Source organism: Oryctolagus cuniculus, chromosome 3 (genome assembly GCF_964237555.1).
Source record: "Oryctolagus cuniculus chromosome 3, mOryCun1.1, whole genome shotgun sequence".
Classification (NCBI taxonomy): Eukaryota; Metazoa; Chordata; class Mammalia; order Lagomorpha; family Leporidae; genus Oryctolagus; species Oryctolagus cuniculus.
Genome location: NC_091434.1, coordinates 81953262 through 81979552, shown reverse-complemented (window position 1 = coordinate 81979552; position 26291 = coordinate 81953262). Strand labels below are relative to the sequence as shown.

General features: G+C 39.7%; 1 protein-coding gene across 4 annotated transcripts in view; it reads right to left on the bottom strand.

Annotated features, from left to right (window-relative positions):
* PLA2R1 (phospholipase A2 receptor 1) overlaps positions 1-26291 on the bottom strand; it is a 125886-nt gene that overhangs the window by 26845 nt on the left and 72750 nt on the right. For all 4 annotated transcript variants that reach the window (XR_011387004.1, XR_011387005.1, XM_051847968.2 and 1 more), the window contains 8 exon segments: positions 22940-23142; positions 19813-19958; positions 16296-16380; positions 10239-10371; positions 9623-9658; positions 9003-9160; positions 2361-2425; positions 1650-1753 (listed from right to left, as the gene is read on the bottom strand). Coding sequence is in view for 2 of the 4 variants with exons in the window: in XM_051847968.2 (XP_051703928.2) it covers positions 1650-1753; positions 2361-2425; positions 9003-9160; positions 9623-9658; positions 10239-10371; positions 16296-16380; positions 19813-19958; positions 22940-23142 (930 nt within the window). In the remaining 2 variants the exon portion in view is untranslated.

Below are 26291 nucleotides of genomic sequence, written 5' to 3'. Positions count from 1 at the left end.
TAGACCCTGGCACCCATGTGGGACACCCGGAAGAAGCTCCTGGCTCTTGGCTTCAGATCAGCTCAGCTCCAGCCACTGTGGCCATTTGGGGAGTAAACCAGCAGATGGAAGACCTCTTTCTCTGTCTCTCCCCCTCTCTCTGTAACATTGCCTCTCAAATAAATTAAATAAATCTTTGAAAAGAATTAACTCTGTAACTTCTAAGAAAGTGGTATTTCTCAATAATAATGGTTAAATGAAACAGATTCACATATAGTCATGCCTTGAGTAAAATATATCCTCAAGTCCTTAGCCTCTTAAAGCCAATCTTTTGTATTTTTTTTTAAATTTAGGAAAGCTCTAGTTTTAGGCTTACAATTACAGAATGTATTTCATTAGTATCCAAGTCATAAATTCCAGAACAGGGCAGGGTGCATGGAAATTGCAAGAGTAGATTCAGTTTTCTAGTATCATGAATATGAACTAAAAAGATATTGGATTTGAAAGAGGGGCTGGAATCCAATTTCAATGCAGATTCTCCTGCACTCTCAAAACAGCCATTTCCGCAGGCTGTTGTGACACCTGCTGGCAAAAGCAAGCTGATTAAGTACATGGTCTTTCCTTTTGTAACTTGCTACAGAGGGACCATGGATAGCTTCCCATATTTATCCCTCTCCTGACTTGGGGCACACATTGGTTAAGAATCTGTCAGAGTAAGGCTAGCATTACCTTTTATTGATTAGAAAGAGGTGAGCATAAATGGGCCACTCAAACAACACTGTACTGACTGGACTTCAACCTAAATATGCTTCTAAACCCAATTTGCAAAGAGCTGCTGTTCTAAGGCAAGCAACAATTAATGCCAAGTATTAAAAAGAATGCCAAACTGAGTAAGAATATTAAATGGGAAAATGAAATAAATTTTATCCAGCTAATTATAAGTTAGATACTAGGAAAAAATTTAAAAAATAAGTGCATACTGAAATTTCATAGAGAATAGTATTTTCCAGGTATATTTTTCTTTTTTTGTTGTTTTTTAAGATTTATTAATTTATTTGAAAGGCAGAGTTACGGAGAGGCAGAGGCAGAGAGAGAGAGAGGGAGGAAGAGGGGTGGAAGAGAGGGAGGGAGAGAGAGAGAGAGAGAAAAAGAGGTCTTCCATCTGCTGGTTCACACCCCAGAATGCTACAATGGCTGGAGCCAGGAGCTTCTTCTGGGTCTCCCATGCAGGTGCAGAGGCCTAAGGACGTAAGCCATCTTCTGCTTTCCCAGGCCGTTAGCAGAGAGCTGGATTGGAAATGGAACAGCTGGGACTCAAGGGGTGCTCCTATGTGATGTTGGCACTGCAGGCAGCAGCTTTATCCACTACGCCACAGCGCCGGGCCCACCCAGGCATTTTTTTCCATAGGCTTACTTTGGTGCTGTTTTGGTTCATGAAGAAGGAATTATCCAGATCTAAATTAGTTTCAGGAACATAAATGCATGCATTAAACAGAAGGATGGCCATCCTCAAGCCTTAAACTAATAATATTGACACAACACAGTCAACTGAAAAGAAAAGTGAAAAAAATGGAACCTTCTCACAGAACTGATGCAATGAAAGGGAGACGTCAAGCCTCCTCAGAGTTAGTGGTGTGTATGATAAACCCCAAATGGATAAATGAAATAACCTGTTATGGAAGAAATGAAGGCGCATCTCTGGCTCTGATTATTCATGGATCTATCTCTTTCTTTGTCCCAGTTCTGGTAAATGACTGGTGTTCCATCTCTCCAGCTGTGGGAATACAAAATATTTTAAGGTCTTCTCTCATTCTGTATGTTCAATCTCCAACACCATTCCTGGAGTTCTGATCCTTGGGGTGAAGGCACACTATTTTATTGAATTAAAAAATACTCATTAAAAAACAAAGTAGAAGATAAGATTTGGATGTTTTCATTATAAAGAAATATGAAATGTTTGAAAAGATACATATAATTACTCTGATTGGACATAACACAATGTACACACGGACTAAAACCTCACATAAAATAAAAAACCCTTATGCATAGAATAGAATAGCAATAAAATTAACAATATTGTATACTTAAAAACTTAGAAAGCGGATTTAATTTCAATATTCTTATTACAAAAATAAATAAATGCATAAATAAAGTGGAGGGAAAAGATTTGGAGGTCATCATTTGATTAAGCATAGATTGTAGAGATGATTTCCTTGGTGTAGACTTAAAAATACACATATCTTTGGTTAGGGAAATGAACATTTATAAGTTAAAGAGAATTTTGAAGGCTACTTAACAAAATGATGACTAAAATCTTGTGAAGTCATTTTGCAAATAAAACCTACAAACAATATTGAATGCAAATTAATCCAGGTTCATACCGCAGTTCATCATTGGCTGTTTCTTCCTGAAGTCCAATCCACCAATTTGCACCATACTTAGAGAGCTATTAAAGAAAATAAAATGTCAGCATTTATTCTACTTGTTTTCCTTTTTCACTACTAAGATTAAAGGAGTTGCTGCAAATAACTTTCTATTCTTCAGTATTTTACCTGATTTCCTAAGGAAGAGTAACTAAGGCCTAGCATGTTGTGAAAGCCTAATGCTTTGTTATTGTAAAATATTCCCTCCTCATTTGGAAGGAAAATTGGAATCAAACACTGGAACTAATTTTTAGGTTCATAGAATTTGAAAAGTAATTTCTCTAAAACAATTGAAAAGTAAAATAGAAGATGGATTCCTTTTAAAAAATGTTTATTCAGTTTTTATTTATTTGAAAAGTGGAGGAGGTAGAGGGGGAGAAACAGAGAGAAGGAGAGAGAGAGACAGAAACAGAGACAAAGACAGAGACAAAGACAAAGACACAGAGAAAGCTTCCATTTGTAGGTTCACTTTCCAAATGTCTGCAACAGCGCAGCCTGGACCAGACAACGCCAGGAGCCAGAAACTCCATCCTGGCCTCTTGTGTGGGTCACAGGGACTCACATACTTGAGCTCTCAACTGCTGCTTCCCACGAGTTCCCGCAGGAAGCTGGGTTGGAAGCAGAGGTGCAGTTCCAGCCCAGGCACTTTGATTCAGGATGTGGTCACTCAGAATGGCTGCTTCACTCACTGTGCTGCATGCCCACCCCAGATTCCCTTCTGATTAAACAGTCTGGCACTTATCCTCTCAGTTATTTATGGAAGTTCACTGCGCATGTCACAACTATTTGAACCACTATCTAATGTACAAAGACCTGAGGAGTGTGTAAAGATTCTGAATTTTAGCCATCACTTTGTTAAGCTTTGAACAGCATTCAAATAGACAGACATAATATGAGACTAAAGAACACCTCAGAATTCCCAGGGTTTGATGAATGGAAAACTATCCTTTATGTATTTCACTAATCTTAAACAATAATTAATCATTCAGATCTAGGTACAATAAAATATAAACTTGAAAAACAAAAACATGTATGTATGCGTGCACACCTCTACATACAGGAATGAGAGCGGATGTAATATTGGCCTTATGACCCAGGAAATTGAAGTGTTCTCTTTAACTATAAAAGAAGAAGGAGAAGTAAGTTTCTTTAAGACCTCTCCTCTAAATCAATATATTTTATGATGTGTGTACTCTGCATGTGTGTCTGTGTTAAAATGTAACAATTATTCTATGCTAAAGATTTGTTAATTTGGAGGCATTATAAATTTCAGCTTGTACTTTCATTTCTTCTATAAGACCTGAGAATACATTTTAAGATACATTATTTTCCTGTATGAGTTTCAGGCATTACACAGCAGAATCTAATAGTTCTCTAACACCCTAATTTATACACAGGTATTTTTGTGCCTTAAACAGCGTGGCTGTCAGCCATATCAGCAATTTGAAAATAAAACAGTATGGAAGAACTGTAATTTTGGATCCCTGAGGTGTTGTTTCATGGACATGTTCTTACATGCTAAATTTAGATTTCTGTTGTCAGGCTTTGGAACGGGTCCATTGAGACCGACTGTGAACTCAGTGGGAGAACCATAGCAATTTCATTCAATGTAAAGAGATCTTACATGCAACAGTAGTGGAAATCGTGGCCTGACTGTTCACTGCCCCAATTAAGGACTGCTAAAGACAAATTACAACTACTGCAACTTAAGTGGCAGATTTATTACCACCTCAATTATGGTGAGGTAATCTTCCACACAGCACACACCAACCTGTTGCAATATTCACAGAACTTCATGGCACAGGCCACAAGGCACCCAGACTGAAGCATACCATGGAAAACTCAATGTTTTAAATTTTAACTTAGATATAAAGCCACACAATAGAAGGCTTATTAAAATGTGTTCCTATAGGCTGGTGCCATGGCTCAATAGGCTAATCTTCCACCTGCAGCAGCGGCACCCGGGTTCTAGTCCCAGTTAGGGTGCCGGATTCTGTTCCTGTTGCTCCTCTTCCAGTCCAGCTCTCTGCTGTGGTCCAGGAAGGCAGTGGAGGATGGCCCAAGTACTTGGGCCCTGCACCCGCATGGGAGACCAGGAGGAAGCACCTGGCTCCTGGCTTCGGATTGGTACAGCGCGCTGGCCGCAGCGGCCACTTGGGGGGTGAACCAACGGAAAAAGGAAGACCTTTCTCTCTGTCTCTCTCTCTCACTGTCTAACTCTGCCTATCCAAAAAAAAAAAAAAAGTGTTCATATAGAAAAAGCAATATGAAGGTACACTTTATAACATTAGTTGTGTTTTTTATATACAAACAGCCACGATAGTTAGCATCATGTGGGATGAACATTTATCAGAAAGAAATAAAACAGAGTAGACAATATATTAAAATACTAAGCAATGTAAGGAAGAACAACCTATCATCTTTTAATTGTTTCCCTCAAAAAATGACAAAAACCAAGTTGTTTTCAGGCTTTTAAATACTTGATTTTAGAGGAGGACCAACAAATTTGATGCACATTTTTAGAAGTGTTTAAAATGAAATTTAAAAACACTGGTAAATTGTCATTTCCAAGTGCAAATACTGTATAATATAGTAAAAAGATGTTAGCCAAGTGGGCTGTTTAGTAGTTTATAACATCTCCTTTTTCCTTTGGCTTTTTACTTTTTTAGCATTGCTCTAAGATAGCCAAAAGAAAAAAAGTCTTTGCTCAGTATTTGCAGGGTTTCATGGGTACCAAAACCAGTAGATGCTCAAATCTCTTCTATAAAATGGTATAATATTCATATATCATTTAGGCACTCCTCTGTATACTTCTAATTATCTCTATATTACTTATAATACATAATACAATGTAAATGCTATGTAAGTAAATTTCATTATACTGTATTTTTCAGGGAATAATCAGAAAAAAAATCAGTACATGTTTGGTACTAGATGCCATTAAAACAGTTTTTGTTGATTTGTGTTTGGTTCAATCATCTGCTGAGAAACCCACAGAAATGGAGGCCATTTGTATTAAAAAATTCACTATGATCATGCCTTATGGTCTTTTATTACTCAGAATTGGATAGTAAACACTGACTTATTCTTTTTCCAAAACAGAGAACTTTGTTAACATTTTTTACTTTAAATTTTCAAAACCATATCCAGATTTCTTGTTCATAATTAACTCTTCTTAACTTCAACTAAGTGTTATTCCTGTTTTTCACAATTCTGGCCACTACTCTTCGTAAGAGTGCTATACAAAATACATATAATTTAAAGCATTTAATTAACTTTATAAAAGTCTTCCTACATGTACAGGATGGACATGTCATTGATGTGAGTGGCATGGCCTCTATACATTTGGCTCCTCTTACCTCCCCCTGACCTGACCCTCTCTAGGATGATATGCTTAATAATGGTATTACTGATGAGCTGTAAATGCACACCATAAATACCACCATCACCATCTACAACCGAAAGTGCCCAACGTAGCCACAAATTATGCACAATCAACAACTTGGACATCTACAGCTTTCTTCTTTATAAATTCATGCTCTTTCCCCTTAACCTCGCTATAGACTGAGTGTTTGTATTTCCCCCAAGTGCACATGTTGAAATCCTAACCCTCAAGGTGATATAGTAGGAGACAAGTGAGGCCTTTGGAGCAGGGGGAGTGATTAGATCAATAGGGTAGAATCCTTGCAAGTGGAATTAGTGCACTTAATAAAAGGGACGCTAGAAAACTCCCTTGCCCCTCTGCTGTATGAGGACATAGGGAGAAGACACCTGTGTCTGAACCAGGAAGTGAGCCCTCACCAGACACCAAATCTGCCAGCACTTGGGTCTTGGGCTTCCAACCTCCAGAACTGTGAGAAATATATTCTATTGTTTATATGCCACCCAGGTTATGGTATGGATTGATATAGTCCCTTTGCCCTTTCTCAGTTTGCACATTCTGTACCTTCCAATAATTTTCTTTAGTAGCACAGTGGGTATTAGATAAGTTAGCAGTTCATCTATAACACTGACAGATATTCTACATTAACTTGGTCACAGGCTCAATAATATTTTTGCTATATAAGACACCACAAGATTTATCTGATTTGAGGTCATAGTCCTCAGCTAGATCATGTCACTGGCTATGCCTTCCCAACTGCTAAATCCACAGAGAGTTACTGTTCTCTTATAGGGAGTATGAACTCTGCTATCCCCAGTGGCTTCCCATACCTCAGATATAAGGAGGCAAATTGAGAGGAAAAGTGAAGAGAAGATCTACAGAGGTTATGAGGAGAGCTAAGTGCTGCTGGAAAGATCAAAGATGTCCTTCAATGTTCGTGTTGGCAGCCATTGTTTGGGGAGGGATTTTCAAACTAGCACTTTATATAATGAAGGCGTTGTACTCTTACATACTCCCAACACATATGTTCTGCTGTCATAGCTAGCACTGTTTGGAGTTTTTAAATCACCTTGTGAGTCAGATGGCTTGGCTTCCCCTCCAAATTCAACCATTTAACTACTGTGTAACCAAGCTCTTTAGAGTCTTAGCTTCCTCATCTATAAAATGTACTAATAATGGACTTCCCACAGAAGGTTTTTGGAAAGAGTAATGGGATTAAATGCTAGCGTTTGGCACAGTGCCTGACATGATTACAGCAAACATTGGCCAAGTAGCAGCTCTTTTGGGGATATGTATTTTGCACCTTGATGGACTGGTTTTCAGCCATTCACCTGTCCTCTTGTTATTGCCGCCTAAGGGGAGGAGTTTGGCAACAGGCGGAAGAAACAATGTATTTTCTGATATCCTAGGGTGTAATTTGTTGATAGTGAACATACATTTTGAATTGAGTGCTTCATTTGTAGAAGTGGAAGGGTGGCAAAACAGAATATGAATTGAGGGTAGGAAACATCCTGGATCTAGAGGATGTTCTGCCACTGAGTCTCTGTGGGAAATGGGGTTGTCACCTAACTTCTCTGTTTCTCAGTTTTTCCATCAAAATGTGGTAGGAGCCCTCATGTGCATCAACCTTGTGGGCTGAATGAGGTTAAGAAAAAGGATACAATAAGAAAAAGGATACAAAGATGATGAAACCCCATGAGCTGCCAGTGCAGACGTTTATTTCTCTACAAGCCTTGGATGCTTTAAGACAGAGCTTCATTTTAACAATCAACTTACAAAGTTATGAAAAGATAATAGAACTTAGAGTTCATGACATATATTTAAACAATAGAAAAAGAAAATGGCTTTTCTTGCTTTCAAAGTTTTCGGAGGAAAGTTGGGAGTGAGGTCTTCTTGGTTGTCTTTGTCCATGGCTCCTTTTTTATTTACTGCACCATACAAGAGTGTATTATTTCTAACTGCTTAATTAACAATTTTTATTTTAAAAATTGACAGATCAAAAGAGTGTTAATTGTTAAAGGAACATCAGTAGTCACTGTGCACTTGCTCCCCAGGTAGGACCTGTGTCCCTATTGAATTGCAATATGAGAATCAACTGCAAATTCTCTCCCCACACTGTATCTGTTGTGTGTGGGCGTGGGGGCAAATTGTTGAAATCTATGATTAGCATAGAGTTGGTCCTCTGTATATAAAGACATACTAAAAATGATCCATAATGAAGAAGGAGATGGGAGAGGGAATGGGAAGTGGGAAGGGAGCGGGGTAAAGGGCATGGGGGAAAGAATCACTGTATTCCTAAAGTTGTATCTATGTAAAAATGCATTCATTAAAAAAATTTAAAAAGTAAAAAAATAAAAAATAAAAATAAAAATTGACAGATCAAATTGTATGTGTTTACCACGTACAACATGTTTTCAAATCAGTATATCCAGCTTTATTACAAGCAGAAAATATGTCTCCTACATTTTCGTGTTTTCAACAAATATCACATTGCCAGGAATGTACTTGATGCTCTACAAATGTTTATTGAAGGGATACAATGAAAAAAACTGCATGACCCAGGTCTTGCATAATAATCCTTACTTATTAGCCTAGTTTCTCGAAAGATTAAGTCTAGTCTTTATCTTAACTTGAAATGGAAAACTACTTAGCATTTCTGTATAGAGCATCTACAAATTTAAAAGGAAGAAAGTTTTGAAACTTTAAAACTACTCCCCTATCCAGGTACTGCTAGTCTTGCATATGCTCACATGAGCTTTATTTTCCTTCACAGCATTTGACTATTTATACTTTTTTTTAATATAGTATATAATTCTATTTACATGTATTGAGTATGGTCTTTCTTCCCAGATTAGACTGTCAAGTCCATGAGAGCAGGAATTTCTGTCTGTTTTAATCACTGATAAAACCCTAATCCCTAGAAGCCTCTCAGTAAATACATGTGGAATGATCAAATGAACTTCAGAAAATAAAATGATTTACTCACCATTGTTGCTAATAAAGAATGAAGAGAAGTGAACTGACTATGCAACATAGTAAACCTGTATCTGTTATTTTCTCATTATCTCTAGAACAGGAACTAAAACAATTCTGAAAATCTGTGGCTTTTAAGGAAAATTAAACCAATGTCTAACATCAAATATCATCCCCCTCCCCCTCCTCAGGACAGAAGAATATGCTACATTCTGACTTTCTCCTTATGAGCTGTATTTAAGTACCGCTTTTATTTTGCTGAGGATGAATTCTTGCTCATGTGCAGAATGAATGGTGAGAATATCACTGCGCAGCCAGCCACAGACAAACTCAAAGGAGGACCACTCTGAGGAATGTGGATAAAAAAGGTACTCTGCATCTTGATAAAAGAGCCAGGGTGCATCTGAACAAAAAAGAAAAACACCACCACAAATGATGCCAAAACTATTGAGAGAGAGAATGCAGACTTTAAATAGGTATGCTATGTTTGATCTCAATTTGTAATTTGGTCACTTGGCATTTTAAAATGTACATTAAATTTCTATCTACACACACACACACACACACACACACAAATAATTACATAATTTGTTGATTGTCCTTAGTCTTCCTCATACATGAAAGCTTCAAAGATTAAAAGATCAAGGATATTTTAAAATCACATCAGGAAAATAGAGGTAAATTGTGATACTAGTCTTCAATCATATTTAATAAACACATTAATTGATTTTTTACTTTTAACCATTAATTTGAACATAAGGAGAAAGAGGCTTGATTGGAAGAATGTAATAACACAATAATGGTACCTCATAGCACTTTTATAGTGTATAATTAGAAATTTAGGAACTGCAAGAATGGTGCTTACCATATTGGTACCAGGATGGAATCTTGGGTCTCACATCTGCAAAGTAAAAGCAAATTACCTTGATTAACTTACTTCAGAGGTGAATTGTCTCTGAATTACTTTAGCTCTAATACACTATTTTATACTCTACCTTTTAAAAAAATAATTGGGAAAAAAACTAGGTATTTTGTGCTGTTTTTATTGTATGGTTAAGTCTTCCTACTGGAAGAGAAGGAACCAGAAAGCTTTTGGATTAAAGAAGAAAGGCCATGAACAATCCTTGAGGGCCTTCTGGTGCTACACACTGCGCCAGGTGCTTCTATGTACTCATTTTACAAGTCATCCTGGTTGCTTGTAAAGTCAAAGTGAAATATCTTCCAGACTGTATTTGTATAATAAACTATTCTTCAGTGTTAGCTTGATCCCTTCATTCCCAATGAATGAACTTGGCACACTGCACTGGTGTTATTTCTCATTTCCCTGTGACACACTCTTCACTAATGTATTGATATTTGCTTCATCAGGCAGGTTGTTGGAATTGTGTGGTTCAGGGCACTTAAATTTTATATCTCTGAAGCTCTTCAATGGGGGCATGCTACACAAGGAATCAAATAGATAGGAAAGACCTTATTTTTACCTCTTGGAATTTTGCATATCCATTCACGTTTGGAACCACAGTGCAAGGGCAGCAGTGTTTTGTTTGCCTTATACACAGCACAATTTCTTGTATCTTCTCCAAAATAATTATTGTCTAAAAATGAAGAGATAACCTGCAGCAGATGAAGTTCATTATTCCTTAATGATGATCCCCCACAAAAATATTCAAAAGATCAGAAAGCAGCCCTGCCCATAACCATTATAGACTTCCAGAGGAAGCTTCAGAACTCCAATTAGTGGTTCTTCCATATTTGGGAAGAACCAGGTAATAAATACTTAGGATTGTTTTTCAAGGATGCTTTTTCTTAAAAGTGAGTGTGCTATTTCTTCCTCCAGAAGGAACAAAACAGATGCAAGCTTCATTTTGAACTTGTAGTGTTTTTCTGACTGACAGGATAAGTCTAGCTGGAAGATCCTGGGTAACCTTCTTAGAGATTCAGGGATGTGTCAGATGTGAATAAGAGTTTTAAAAAAATTCTCTTTAAGGAATACAAGTTTCATGTATTTCATATATACAGATTTAGGAGCATAGTGAGACTTCCTACCCAACCCTCCCTCCTGCCCCTGCTCCCACCCTTCTTCCTTCTCCCTCTCCTATTCTCACTCTTAATTTTTACAAAGATCTATTTCCAGTTTACTCTATTCTCATAAGATTAATCTTACACTAAGTAAAGACTTCAACACATAGTAGGAAGAAAAATAAACGGTCAAGACATGGGCTGTGAATAATCACTGAATCTCAAGATGTCCATTTCACTCCTATACATTATAGTTTAGGAACTCTATTAGTTACCACAGATCAGGGAAAACATATGGTATCTGTCTTTTTGGGACTGGCTTATCTCCCTAAGTATAATGGTTTCCAGCTGCATCCATTTTGTTGCAAAAGACAGGCTTTCATTTTTTTTAATCACTGAGTAGTATTCTATAGTATATATAAATATAAACTATAATTTCTTTATACCATCATCAGTTGATTAACATCTGCATTGATTCCATATCTTAGCTATTGTGAATTGAGCTGCAGTGAACATGGAGGTACAGATAATTCTTTCATATTCTGATTTAATTTCATTTGGGTAAATTTCCAGGATTGCTTGGTCATATGGTAGATATATTTTTCAGATTTCTGACGTATCTCCTCCATACTATCTTCCCCAGTGGCTGCACCAGTTTGCATCCCCACCAACAATGGATTAGGATACCTTTTTTCCTACATCTTCACCAGCATTCATATTTGTTGATTTCTGTCTGAGAGACATTCCAACTAGGATGAGGTGAAACCTCATTGTTGTTTTGATTTGTATTTCCCTGATGGCTAGTGATCCTGAGCATTTTTTCATCTGTCTGTTGGCCACTTGAATTTCCTCTCTTGAAAATCTTGCAAAATGGCCATTCAAGTCCTTTGCCCATTTCTTAACTGTATTGTTTGTTTTGTTGCTGTTCAGTTTCTTGAGCTCTTTATAGATATTGGATATTAATCCTTTATCAGCTGCATAGTTTGCAAATATTTTCTCCCATTCTGTTGGTTGCCTCTTGACTTTGCTGAACTTTTCTTTTGCAGTGCAGAGGCTTCTCAGCTTGACTTAATCCCATTTGTCAATTTTGGCTTTGATTGCCTGTGCTTCTGGTGTCTTCTCCGAGAAGTCTTAGCCTATGCCAATATCTTGCAGAGTCTCCCCAGTGTTCTCTAGTAATCTGATGATATCAGGTTACAGACTGAGGTTCCTGATCCATTTTGAGTGGATTTCTGTGTAAGGTGTAAAGGTAGGGGTCTTGTATAATACTTCTGCATACAGGGATCCAGTTTTCCCAGCACCATTTGTTAAAGAGACTGTCCTTTCTCCAGGAATTGATTTTAGCTCCTTTGCCAATGATGAGTTGGTTGTAGATGCACAGATTGATTTCTAGAGTTTATATTCTGTTCCATTTGTCTACATGTTAGTTTGTGTGTGTGTTTGTTTATTTATTTATTTGCCAGGACCAGGCTGTTTTGATTATAACTGCCCTGCTTTATGCCTTAAAAATCTGGAATTGTGGTGCCTCTGGCTTTGTTTTTGTTGTATAAGATTGATTTAGCTACTTAGAGTCTCTTGTGTTTCCATATGAAGTTTAGCATAATTTTTTCTAGATCTGAGAAGAATGTTGTTGGTATTTTGATTGGTATCACATTGAATCTATAAGTTGCTTTGGGTAGTATGGACATTTTGATGACATTAATTCTTCCATTCCACAAATATGGAAGATTTTAACAATTTTTTGTGTCTTACTCTATTTCTTTCTTTAATGTTTTATAATTTTCAATCATAGAGATCTTTGTCTTCCTTAGTTAAATTTATTCCAAGGTATTTAATTTTTTTGTAGCTATTGTGAATGGGATTGATCTTAGAAGTTCTCTGTCAGCCATGGCATTGTGTGTTTGATTTTTTATTTTTGTGTGTTAATTTTATATTCTGCCACTTTAGCAATCTTTCATGAGTTCCAGTAGTCTCTAGTGGAGTCTTTTGGTTTCCCTTTATATAGAACCATATCATTTGCAAATAGGGATATTTTGAATTCTTCCTTTTTTATTTGTATCCCTTTGATTTCTTCTTTTGCCTAATGGCTCTTGCTAAAACTTCCAGGACTATATTGAATAGCAATCGTGAGAGTGGGCATCCTTATCTGGTTCAAGGTATCAGTGGGAATACTTTTACCTTTCTCCATTCAATAAGATGCTGGTTGTAGATTTGATATAAATTTGCCTTGATTGTGTTGAGGAATGTTCCTGTATACCCAATTTGCTTAAGGTTTTCATCATGAAAGGATGTTGTATTTTATCAGATGTTTTCTCTGCATCTATTGAAATAATCATATGATTTTTGTTCTTCAGTTTGTTAATGTGATGTATCACATTTACTGATTTGTGAATGTTGAGCCATCCCTGCATACTGGGGATAAATCCCATATGTTTTAGGTGAATGATCTTTCTAATATGTTGTTGGATTTAATTAGTATTTTGTTCAAGATTTTGGCATATATGTTCATCAGAGATATTGGTCTGTAGCTCTCTCTGTTGTTTCTTTTTCTGGTTACAATTTTGATGTGGATTCTTTTACATACATGCTAAGCTGTTAGTCTGTGCTAACTAAATTCTAAGCTGTAGCCACCTTTCATTAGGAAACGATCCCTCACTTTCCACATAACTCAAATACTTCATGCAAACAGAGGCACTAAAGTGTGGAGAATAAAATTTCTGCCAAAATTATATTGCTAATAAACATTTATAAAACAAGAAAGGGGGGAAATGTGGAGAATAAGATTTCTGCCAGTGCACTCCTAGTGAAGATACTTTCTTCCTAGAACAGAGAGTGTGACCACAAGGACTGATTAAGGATAGTTTATGACCTACTAACAAGAAGAGCATTGGGCCCTTGTGGGAACGTTGGCTTCACAAGGACATGCAGCTGCTTTCCCCGACATGCTTAACTAATATGTCTTACTAAACATGTTACAAAGAAACCTTAGAGTTACATGTTCACATGCATGCACTGTACAATAGGCTGTTGTAATCCTTATCAATAAAGAAAACACACTGGGTTGGCCCAGTGGCACTTTTTGGAATAAAAGTTCCTGTGTCCTGTCTCTCCTTTCGCTTGTGCATCCCAACATTAAAGAATCAACTTTCCCTACTATTTAATAATTACCTGACAGAAGAGTGGATAGACTACAAATAAAATTGGAACAAAACTTTGAGAAAAAGAGGATTTACAAATAATTATTTAATTTAAAAATCAAACTCAGAGAGAGACAGAGAGAGAGAGAGCACTAGCTCCCATCTGCTAGCTCACTCCCCAAATGCCTGCAACAGCTGGGGCTGTGCCAGGGAGAAACCAGGAGCCTGGAACTCAATCTGTCTCCCACATGGATGGCAAGGATCCAACTACTGTAGCCATCTCCGGCTGCCTCCCAGGGTACACATTAACAGGAAGCTAGAATTGGGAGTGAAGTTGGAACTTGAGCCCAAGTACTCTAATATGAGTTGTGGATATCCTAATCGGTATCTCAACTACATCACCAAATGCCCAGCGCAAAAGAAGATCTTTGAAAGCCATATTATACTGTTCCTTAGATGTGAACATAATTGTTCAACAATTCAGCTAACTTAAATGTGTATATCCTCAGGTTCGGAGAATAACTTGAGTTTGAACTCATTTTGTCCAGAGTGGATAGAGAGGAACTCAGTCCACTACTTTATGGCCTTATCTCATTTAATCTTTTTTTTTTTTTTTTTGGACAGGCAGAGTGGACAGTGAGAGAGAGAGACAGAGAGAAAGGTCTTCCTTTGCCGTTGGTTCACCCTCCAATGGCCGCCACGGCCGGCACACTGCGGCCGGTGCACTGCACTGATCTGATGGCAGGAGCCAGGTACTTATCCTGGTCTCCCATGGGGTGCAGGGCCCAAGGACTTGGGTCATCCTCCACTGCACTCCCGGGCCACAGCAGAGAGCTGGCCTGGAAGAGGGGCAACCGGGACAGAATCCGGCGCCCCGACCGGGACTAGAACCCGGTGTGCCGGCGTCGCTAGGCGGAGGATTAGCCTAGTGAGCCGCGGCGCTGCCATCTCATTTAATCTTAACCAAATTGTTTATTCTTATCCTATTACTAATGAGTTTTACTAAAACAAAATGAAGTGTTCTCAAGCTCTGTGTATTACCTTCTGTTTTTCAAATGTTATGTTGTCTTTAACTACCCAACTGTGCTGTGCTGTGGCTGCCATTTATGGTGTGAATTGACCTTGCCTTGCCTGTTCCTTTTCTGGCCTTGGTTTCCTCATCAGCAAAATAGGTGGGAAGGAATGAGTGATCTCTAAGATCTCTTCCCACTCTGATTCTGACACTCTTTCCAAACAAGCTGTATTAGAAAAGAAATGTTCTTATTTTTTTTAAACTAGCATGCCCTTATTATTATTTTTGTTCCCATTAGATGCATACAGCAATCTATGTTTGTATCTATACATCTATCTATCTATCCATATCTATGCCATCTATATCATCTATATCTATATATCTATATCCCTTTTGGACACAAATTTGCAGCCATCTATTTAATTCTCTATTGATCTTTACTATTTCAAAGTCTGGCTGCTCATAATTTGCCAACTGGGAGATATTATAATATTGCAGCTTTGGAATCAAACAACCTGTGTGCAAATGCTGGCTCTCCCATGTGTTGTTTTAGACAAACTACTTAATCATTCTAATGCCCACTGCACTAAGTTACAATCAGATGAACTAAAAGCACACAGGAGTGTGCCTGGAATATTAATGGCTGAGTTAATAGGAACTGATTAAACTTTCCCTGCTGGTATTGGCTAGTCCCCATCTCACATGTGAAGTTGACTACCTGGATGTCTTTGCACAATCCCTAGGCTGGATCCCATTTCAATCTGGAACATGGCATCAATTTTTTTTCTCTGTCATATTGAGAAAAAAACAGAGACTTTCTCATTGCACATGAAGAAAAAAAATGCAATAATGAGTTCCCTGTATCCTTCACAGATGTTTCCAAGGATGAGGCTGAATGAAAATGCAAAACTTCTTTTCCTTCTGAAAAGCTTGCTCTGGCCAAGAAGAAGGTGCTATCTTTAAGGCTGGCGTATTTGTCCTTTTAGAGTGAGATAAACTGCTTGCTTCTCATTGTGACACAGACAGGGTCCTCTATTCCCCCCATCAGGGCCATATGTGGGAGAGAGAGGCTGGGGTAAAGGAACCCTGGGGTTATTTGAAAGAACAGCTCCTTCTCTGCCCGAGGGCCTGTGTACACGTGAGATGGTTTGGGGGTGGTTTTTGGAAATTTTGATTCCTTTTCAGGATGAGATTCTAAAGTGGCTTTAGAACCATCTGGCTAGCAAAGGCCTTCCAAGATCTTTCCAAAATTGCTCTCTTGGCCCAGTTTTATCATGGGAGATATGGTTATTATTCCTAGGTTCTCCATGCTGGTTCTAGGGTCACTTGCTTTGAGTCTGCCTCCTTTTATCCAGTTTGGAAAGACTTACAGGAGTTCCATCAGACCATTCCCAAGAGCCAGCATTCAGTGGGTTTCTTTTATTAAATCCAATCCAAAACTGCCTTTCTTCTGACCTAGAGAGAAGAAATAAAAACATTTCCTTTCCCTTTGAATACACAACTTTATGTAAAATAGTCAAAACTTATTTTAAAATATTTATGTAAGCAGGAAACAGTTGACGTTACCAGGCAGGGTTGATCAAGTCAACAACTATTTATTGGACATATTTGAACTGCTATCCAATGGATGGAGAAGACATAGCCTCACATCCTATTTCTCTTGGCTTGTGTGACTTGTTCATCAGTTATGTGGGGAAAAGTCAACCCATACTGAGAACATGAGTTTCTCATCAGGAATGACAATGCCTTTTGGTCCAAACAAGAATATATGATAGTAGATGGATAAGAGATTTTCAAACATCTCTTCTTAGAGGATTTTTTTTTACCACTTTATTATGTATTTACTACTTTACCACCATATGACTTAAACTAGTTTATAGTGATTTGGTTTGTCAAATGTTCATGAATTTTTCTGAAAATTAGTCATCACCATCTTTACTTAATAATAAAGAGTATACAAAAGGTTTGGGGTTTTTCTTAGATTCCAACACAAATCATTCGAAGCAAATCAGCCTGAGGCATGGTAAATTAACCCCAGAAGTCACCATTGGTTTAGCCTTGGCAAGAAGCTCCACAGAGAATCATCTTCCCTCCTATTAGGCAGAGTACAAATATGTCAAACCACAGAGTACTCAATAAATCAAGCAATAAAGCCTAATCGTACAATGACCCATCTCACTAGGATAATTTTCTGAGTATAATTTTGAAGAATTAAAGATTTAAAAGATTCAGAAGTCGTGACAGATGCTTTATTTTCCTTAGTGCAGGAAGCCAGCCTGTTCGGAAGCATCACTGCTCAGGTATCAGAGTTCCTCTGCCTGAACGATACAAATTACAGTCAGATGCAACCTCAAAAATTGGAGGCATCACAGGTGCTTGGTTGGTCAGTGTGGTGACGACAATTTACACTGAAGGTTGTGTAGGGGGACAACGACCACCTGGAGGTTAAGCCAGGCACATTAATCTGCAGGGGAAGACTGGAAATCTCTGCACTGAGAGTTTTGTCATTCTTCTCTCACTGAATTGAGGGTTCTACCTTTTTCCTGCTATATACTGGTTCCTAGATGACAGATTGGTAGTTATTTTCTTCCCATCAATTTCCTAAAGTTATAAAATTTTAAAATAAACACACACACACACACACACACATAATTTGATGGAATTCCCTGGTTGTGCAGGCAAACAGTAACACACATTTGATAGCTTTTATGTTTAGAAGCTAAAGATAAATTATTTCACAGATGCCTGGCACTAAACTCTACTATAAAGTTTAAGAGTAGAATTTATGTAACTAGAAATGACATAATCACATCCAACCTTAATTTTTGGGACTAAAACTTTTATAAAATTAATATTTGATCTTAAAGCAAACTGGAAAGCAATTTGCATGTGATTGTTTGCTACAGCAAACCTCACTAAAGGTTAAAGTAATGAAGCCAAATGCAACCTAGAACCATGGAGACTGTCACGTATCCCTTTATGTGTGGCCCTGCATCTGGAGAATAATCCACTTGACCAAGAAGCTTCCTAAATGTTCCTTCAGTCTCAGCCAGTGTGATTCTGGCTGTGAGCCCAGGGAATTCTGTGTTAGTGATTATGATGAGCAGCCAGGCTCTGCAGCCATGGTCTCAGGTCAGTATCTAACAGTGACCAGCAGTCCCAAGGAACATTGAAATGTGTTCTCACGAAAAGGGTTTTATAGTCAGTGAAAGAGCTTCCTTCTAGAGGACTTTACAGTGAGAACGTACATGCCAAATTGCCAAGATTGTACATTTTGAAGTCATATTTAATCATTCACACACACCCCCCCACACTTTACCCCACAGAACACCCCATGAGACCCACATTGGGAGATGTCAAGAAGTTCCATTTTTAAGATCATTTTGTAGATGTTGAAAATTAATAACTTGATGAATATTATATATTCACCCTGTAAGGACATTTATGGGGAAGGCCAGGATTTTCCTCAAAATACAGTCTTGTATTTTCTCTGGGATTCAAGCGAGTGTTTCATGGAGATTCCAGCGCTCCAGAGCTTGACACTGAGTTCCTGGCCTATGTTTCTTTTCATTAGATGAAAGTTTGCAGCCATGGAGCCATGCTGCCCTTCAGCTAAGATATCCTCAGGGGCAGGGTTTTGTCTCTTGCATGACTGGGTCTCTCTCCAGATAGATGCTGACTGACAAGAACATTCTAGAGAAAGAGGCCAAGGGATAGAAAGGCTTACAAACAGGAGACAGAATCCTCCTTTGAAAATAGACTAGACAAGATCTGCATTGCTCTAGCTCCACACTGAGGGGACACAGACTTGAGGCTTACTAGGAAGGGGAACACTGAAACTACTTTTATCTATGGAATGAGCTTTCTCCCAACTAAGGAAAGTCCTGCAACTGGAGGGAATTATGCAAACACTGGGTGACCATGAGAAGGTGGTAGAAGGAATTGCTGCCATGGGTGGGACATACCACAAGACCTTTTAGATTTCTTCCAATGTAAACTTAACTGATCCTGAAACATTCTGTAAATTTCCCAGATGGGCCCAGATAACTGAATGTCTGTTTCCTCAAATGGAAAATTAGGGGCTAGATTGGAATTAAAAACAAATCACTGGGATTCTTTTTACAAACAAAATCTGACATGGATTCCTATTATATACAAAATAATTAGCAGTGGAGCTGGTTGGAGCCCTGTCCCTTCTCTTAGCCCCCTCATCCCCCTAGGGCTCCATCCCCTCAGGATCCTCAGACAATACTTGGAAAAGTACTGAGCTTAAACATCTGATTTGAGGAACAAAGGAAAGACTTCAAATAGCAAAATAATTATCACTTTGTTCTTAGTTTTATGGAATGAGAATTTAGTGCAATAGAAATATAAAACCAAATGTGTAAATGTGTTTTCTTTCACAGTTAATGGCTAGCTGGTATTAGGCTTAAAACAAATACTAGAATTTTAAACAACTATTTTGGGGCTGGTGCTGTGGCTCAGTGGCTTAAAAAACTCCAGCCTGCAGTGCTGGAATCCCATATAGATGCTGGTTCGAATTCTGGCTGCTCCACTTGCTATCCAGGTCCCTGCTAATGTGCCTGGGAAAGCAGTGGAGAATGGCCCAGGTCCTTGAGCCCCTGCACCCACATGGGAGACCCGGTAGAAGCTCCTGGCTCCTGGTTCCTGGCATCAGCCTGGCCCAGCCCTGGTCATGGTGGCCATCTGGGGAGTGGACCAGTAGATGGAAGACCTCTCTCTCTGTCTCTACCTCTCTCTGTGACTCTTTCAAATAAATAAAATAAATCTTTAAAAAAACAACTATTTGGGTACTCACCTCCAAGAAGTCATTACAAGGAGACAGAATATTTGACTGTAAGTTTTTCAAAATTAACATGTATTTACCGATTAAATTTTGAATGTAAAAGCTCATTCACAAAATTCTCTTCCTCGATATGGGCAAAGCTTGCAAGATGAGCTCCAAATTCTTCACAAAATGCTTCAGCTTCTCTCCATGTTCTTTTCATCAAGACTTTTTCACTATGAAATACCTGTGTAATAAAGAAAATTAACATAGCTATGGATAAGGTGAGGGTGTTTAATTCTACTCAAGAAAATAACATTAATATAGTTGTCATTCTTTATTAATAGCTGGACTTGGGGAAAATAACATTTATTGAACTACGATGTGTCTAGTCACAATAAAATATAAGTTCATTTTATCTTCACAACAAATTAACAAATATATGATAAGTTCAATTTTATATATAAGCTCTTTGAGGACTGCCCCCCCTTCACTCTCTTGTGACTACCGAATACTTGTTTCTCAACAAATGTTTGTCACGAGATGAGGAAAGTCAGGATAAGAGAGGTTAAGAACTTCAGATCACACAGCTACCAACGGGCAGAGCTGGGACGAGACCCTGGATTCCTTGCTTCAGGAGTCCATGAATTTCCACCCCACCAGAGTGCTCAATGATTAGGAATCTGGCTGGCCTACGGCAGAAAATGAGAAATGAGACTGGGGACTTAGGGCAGGTGTATCTCTAGGGTCTGGGGCCTTAGCTAAGCTAGCAGATCAGCTGTGTGTAAATTCGCTACTTCTCCATTGTCCTCATGGTCACAGGAAGCAGTCAGTCAGATGGAGGGTCTGTTTTTGGCTTTTAAGATGGGGTGAGGGCCAGCGCCGTGGCTCACTTGGTTAATCCTCCACCTGCGGCGCAGGCACCCCGGGTTCTAGTCCCGGTTGGGGCGCTGGGTACTAGTCCTGGTTGCTCCTCTTCCAGTCCAGCTCTCTGCTGTGGCCTGGGAAGGCAGTGCAGGATGGCCCAAATGCTTGGGCCCCTGCACCCACATGGGAGACCAGGAGGAAGCACCTGGCTCCTGGCTTCGAATCAGCGCAGTGCCGGCTGTGGTGGCCATTAGGGGAGTGGACCAACGGAAGGAAGACCTTTCTCTCTGTCTCTTTCTCACTGTCTATAACTCTCTCTTATCTCTCTCTCTCACTGTCTAACTCTGCCTGTCAAAAATAAATGGGGTGAGGGATTGAAGACCCAAAGTTCCTGATCTTTGGTTCTGTACCTCCCTCTGGTTGAAATGCTCAGCCTTAAGCCTGAACCTCTGAGGCCAAGCAGGTACACGGCGTAGGCAGCCTTCACCAGGCTCTGATTTGCTGAGACCAGAAGGCATAGCTTTCCAAGCTTTGTGGACCACAGCACAGCCTTTCCATCTTTTAAATTATGTGTCAAAACTCACCTCCTCTGGGAACCTCTTTCCAAATCACTCTAAATTCATAAATCCTACCCCTGTTCCCATCAGACACACCATGAATTTGTTGACACTTCAGGGTGATACACTGCAGAAAAAGCACTGGACCAGGAGTCCCAAGACCAGGGATACATTCCACCTTTGTTAATAAGTAATTGTGAGGCCGGCGCCGCGGCTCACTAGGCTAATCCTCCACCTTGCGGTGCCGGCACACCAGGTTCTAGTCCCGGTCGGGGTGCCGGATTCTTTCCCGGTCGCCCCTCTTCCAGGCCAGCTCTCTGCTGTGGCCCGGGAGTGCAGTGGAGGATGGCCCAAGTACTTGGGCCCTGCACCCGCATGGGAGACCAGGAGAGGCACCTAGTTCCTGGCTTCGGATCAGTGCAGGGCGCTGGCCATTGGAGGGTGAACCAATGGTAAAGGAAGACCTTTCTCTCTGTCTCTCTCTCTCACTGTCCACTCTGCCTGTCAAAAAAAAAAAAAAAAATTGTGATCTTGGGTAAATGACTTCATCTTCGTGGCCTCAGTTTACTCATTTCTAAGGCTTAACTTACTGCTCTGTGAGGTCACTTCTGGGCCTGTTATTGTGTGAATTTAGTGTGGGAGTATACCTGTGTGCACTGAAATTGAGTGCATTCACAGGTGTTTACAAGTTCTAAGAGATGGCAGCACATACGGAATTGGAGTCCTCACCCTGCTCTGCGTGCACCCAGCTGCTGCACTTTCTCCCAGAACTGGGGAGTCTCTATTTGTAAAATGAACCAAGACAAAACCACCATACAAAACCACATCACAGTTCAAAAAATGTATTTCTGACAAGATTGTGGGAACTGATTTAAATCTAGGTTCTCAAGTTGATTTGCACACAGACCTTTTTCAAATATTTTATAAAATTCACACACATACATACATCTATTTTACTGATTAATTGGTATTAACTGGTTTGGTCCTCAAGTTACTGGCAAGCTGTAAAAGCTAACCTTAGGAATAGAACTGTATTATTTTGTAATGAAAATTTTATTCCTCTGGCTTATAAGTCATAGGGAATATATCATTTCAATATCCAGTAAATGTCTGCCTCCTTCATTTGGTATGAGCGCGACAATAAGAATGCTGACCGGGCCCTTGATTTTGCACGACAGGTACCTGAATGACCTGGAATGTTCTAGCTCTTCACCTTGTTGCTTGCAATTCTTGGACAGAGTGCACTGAAAATGGAACCTCCTGAGACAAGGAGAGACTGTCCTTTTTCCTCCTAGAACAGGATGTCCCACAGCACTTGAACTCAGTAACCCAATGGGTGCTGTGCTTATAGAAGTCACATCACAGAGCTTTCAGCATCCCTGAGTTGTGGGCTGTGGTGCAAGTGGGGCCTGTGGTGTCAAGGCTCCATCTGCTCCAGGCAACTTTCCTGAGCCTTTGGGGACCAACTCGCCATGGACCTGGGCTTCTGTTTCTTCCTGCAGCCTGTCTGCATGACAGAATGAAGTTGCTCTGCCTGACGTGTGTGACAACTCTTACTGCACTCATACTCTAGCAGTTGAGTTTGAGCCAAGCCTCCAGAGATATGCCGATTTTTTACTTAAACATTATTTGGGATATAAGTGAAATGACTGAGACATTGATTCAGCCTGCGCTGTTGTGCCAGTACTCTTCTGGAAAAAAGGTGCTAGAATAAAGGAATTTGGGACACATGGATTCAATGTGGGTAATAAATTAGTAAATAATGTTAGTACTGTTGTGAATGCCCATACAACTCTTCTATTACCTTGAAACAACTGGCCAGACCAGGCTGCGACTCCCAGTCCAAATAGCAGGGGTGAAAGGGCCATCTCTCTTCATGTTCCATCTTCTCCCGAGTTTCCACTGGCTGCTTGCACAAGGACATGGCCTTAAAGTGTACACAGTCTTTCACTTCCCAGCGTCCAATTGGATTCCTTCCTCGAATGGCCACACAGCCGCCACTAGAGCCTGAAAGCATAACACAAGCACTTCAAATGCTGGCCAACGAGAACACTCTGTGCTCAGAAGACAGCTCCATCGTCGACATTTCCTAATGAGGCACCCTGGCAAGAAGAATGAGGATGAAGAGGGCTGCTTTATCGACATGATTGTCTCATTTCTCTTTATCTCTGGAAAAAGAATAGAAGAGAGAAATGTGCAAGAAGAAAGACTGTGAATTCTGGAATTGGGACATTGTCTATTTGGAGCTCAAATGGCAAATGATGGAAATTCAGGAGCTATTCCCACACCAAACCCAAGTATTTCCCATGGCTCAATGCCTGGCTCTGAAATCCCACTGTGAAAAATCATCAATGAAAAATGCATAGTGCTCAGCCGCTGACAACTACATTCAATGGGGAAAATACTTTTATAAAACATGGATTCCAGGTAGACTGCAAGGTACGCACTGGAAAACTCAACTGTAAGCCATGGGAAAACAGAAGGAATGAGCTACATGCTCCAAATGAGGCAAAGCTTGAGAGACAAAAACCAGGGTGGACACCAGGGAAAAGGGGTGGGGGGAAGGGGAAGAGAGAGAAAGACTTAAATGACAAGCAAAAGTACAGAGATTTTTTTCTCCCACTGTTTTCATAATTTGTGTGAAATATTGGAAAAGGTTATAGATTGTTTACATATGGAAAAAACTCCATTCTTTTGTGTATGTTTGAACGTTTTGGAACATTAAGTACATTTTTTCACAGAAACAATAAATTAAGATTCTTAAGTTTGTCAGCAAAATCTATACAGCTCACAGGATAGCATAAAAATACACTCCAAATTTCAGTGAAGGACAGTAAGAAATAATCCCCCAACAACAGAATAAAAATGGAAAAATATTGCACTTTTTTTCTGGAATCCAGGATGATTATTCAATTAACTAAATCAGTATTTGGCAACAACAACAAAGTGGGCCTGCAGTGTGTCCAGCTAGTTGGTGTAGGGAGAAGACAAATGAAACAAACAAACAAAAAAAACAAAAAGCAACTCTTAGTGTAACACACAAACACATGAACAATCAATTGCAATAAACATAATGTGTGAAATGCTATGGTAACGATGTGTTCAAAGTTCTGGTGCTAGATACTTGTCTGGCATAATTTTCTTTCAGAAGTAATGGATCCAATTATTTTAGGCACCAATTCACTAGCATTATCTTTGTCAACCAATGTTTGATTGTTTTATTGCTCCCAGAAAAACCAAAGAGAAGGACAATGAGGAATGAAAATGAGGAGAGGTGAGGAAGATGTGCAAAGAACTCCTAGAGAAATGGAAAAGAATGTGATGAAAGAGCAGGAAGAATACAGAGCTAAAGAATGAATACCTGTGGGGCCGGCGCTGTGGCAAAGTGCCTGAAGCGCCAGCATCCCATATGGGCGCCAGTTCGAGACCTGGCTGCTCCACTTCCTGTCCAGCTCTCTGCTATGGCCCGGGATAGCAGTAGAAGATGGTCCAAGTCCTTGGGCCCCTGCACCCATGTGGGAGACCTGGAAGAAGCTCCTGGCTCCTGGCTTCGGATCTGTGCAGCTCCGGCCGTTGCGGCCATCTGGAGAGTGAACCATTGGATGGAAGACCTCTCTCTCTCTCTCTCTCTTTCTCTCTGCCTCTCCTCTCTCTGTGTAACTCTGACTTTCAAATAAATAAATAAATCTTTTTAAAAAAAAGAATGAATACCGAGGTGCACCCCTGGCCTACGGCAGTGGGCATCATGGTGACAGGGCATTCCTTCCTGCAGGCCACTCAGTCTCGAAGCATCAGCAGGCCCCACAAGGTAAAGTAGCCAGTCATGAAGGAGGAAGCCCATCTATACGGCTCATATAGAGGGAAAGGAAGTCCAGAGGCAGTTGGTTCAAAGGCCATCAGATGGCTCCATTGGCCCGGAACAGGTAATTAGTGCTACAGGTGGAGGGTTGGAAGGCAAGCAAGGGGCAGGGAAAGGTTTTAGTACGCAGTCACCCTGGCTGGGAACAGAGCTTTGCAGCACTGAGGAACAGAATCTGGGACTGCAACTCACAACGTAGCTGAGTCATGAGCAGTAGAGATGATGTCATCTCTGGGCAATGGAATTGAACTGTGGAAATCCACATGGAAGTCCAACATGTCCTAGAATCATGGAGCTGTTCTGTTTGAAGGAGGAAGGAAAACATGCACTCCCCTGGATGCCCTAATCCCCTGTCCTTTTGGACCTCCTGTTAGTGCACAGCCCAGGTGGGAACCCTCCTGGAAAAGGACATTTGGGGTTCTCGGCCAAGTGCAAATATCTAGTGGCTTGAACCTTAAGCACGTTGTTGAATCACAATAAGCTTTGTCTAAAATATGGGGCTAATCATCCCTATTCCTCTCTTTCACATGAGTTTTCATGAAGATTAAATGAAACAATGTATAGAAAAGCACTCTATAAAGTGTGAGGAGCTAAAAACACCCTGAAGAAGTTGCTATTATTCTTATTATAGCCGTTGTCATTACAAAAATGAGGGGTTTGTGGCATGGGTTCTGCCTGCCTGCATGTTCAAAAATTTTTTTTAAAGCTCGAATCAGCAAGTTTAAAATGTAATATACTTTTTTTTGTTGGTCTTGCAGTTTATTTCACTTCCTCACAGCAGACAGTGATTAAATAGCTTTGGTTTTCGATGCTATAGATATTCAACTCATCTTCATTATTGAAGAAGAAGATGTTTGTGAACCACTATGAAGATGAAAAGTGCTGCAGGAGTGTTATTGGTATTCTAGCGTGGTTAACTTAATGAAACATTTGACCCAAATTTTAGAATCTCAGCCCCAAAGAAGCAGTAAAGTGGTGTAATAAAGGGAGACTGGGCTAAGGGAGATATAAACTGAATTTATAAGCCTATATCATGGGGATGCTTGCAAAGCCAAACACAAGGCCATGTGTTTTCCTCCCAGGGAAATTGCTCTGGCATTTGACAACTCACTGCCCATTGGAGAAGAAAACCCATCAGCCTATGTCTCAGTGGTGAGTCTCACAGTTCATTGGATTCACCTTGCTGTCTTACAACTCATTCCCCTTCACTCTTTCCCGCAAACATGGTTGGGAAAACTTTCTGTCAATTGAGAAACTCTTAATTCACTATTCTAGTCTCTTCCATTTGACAATGCTA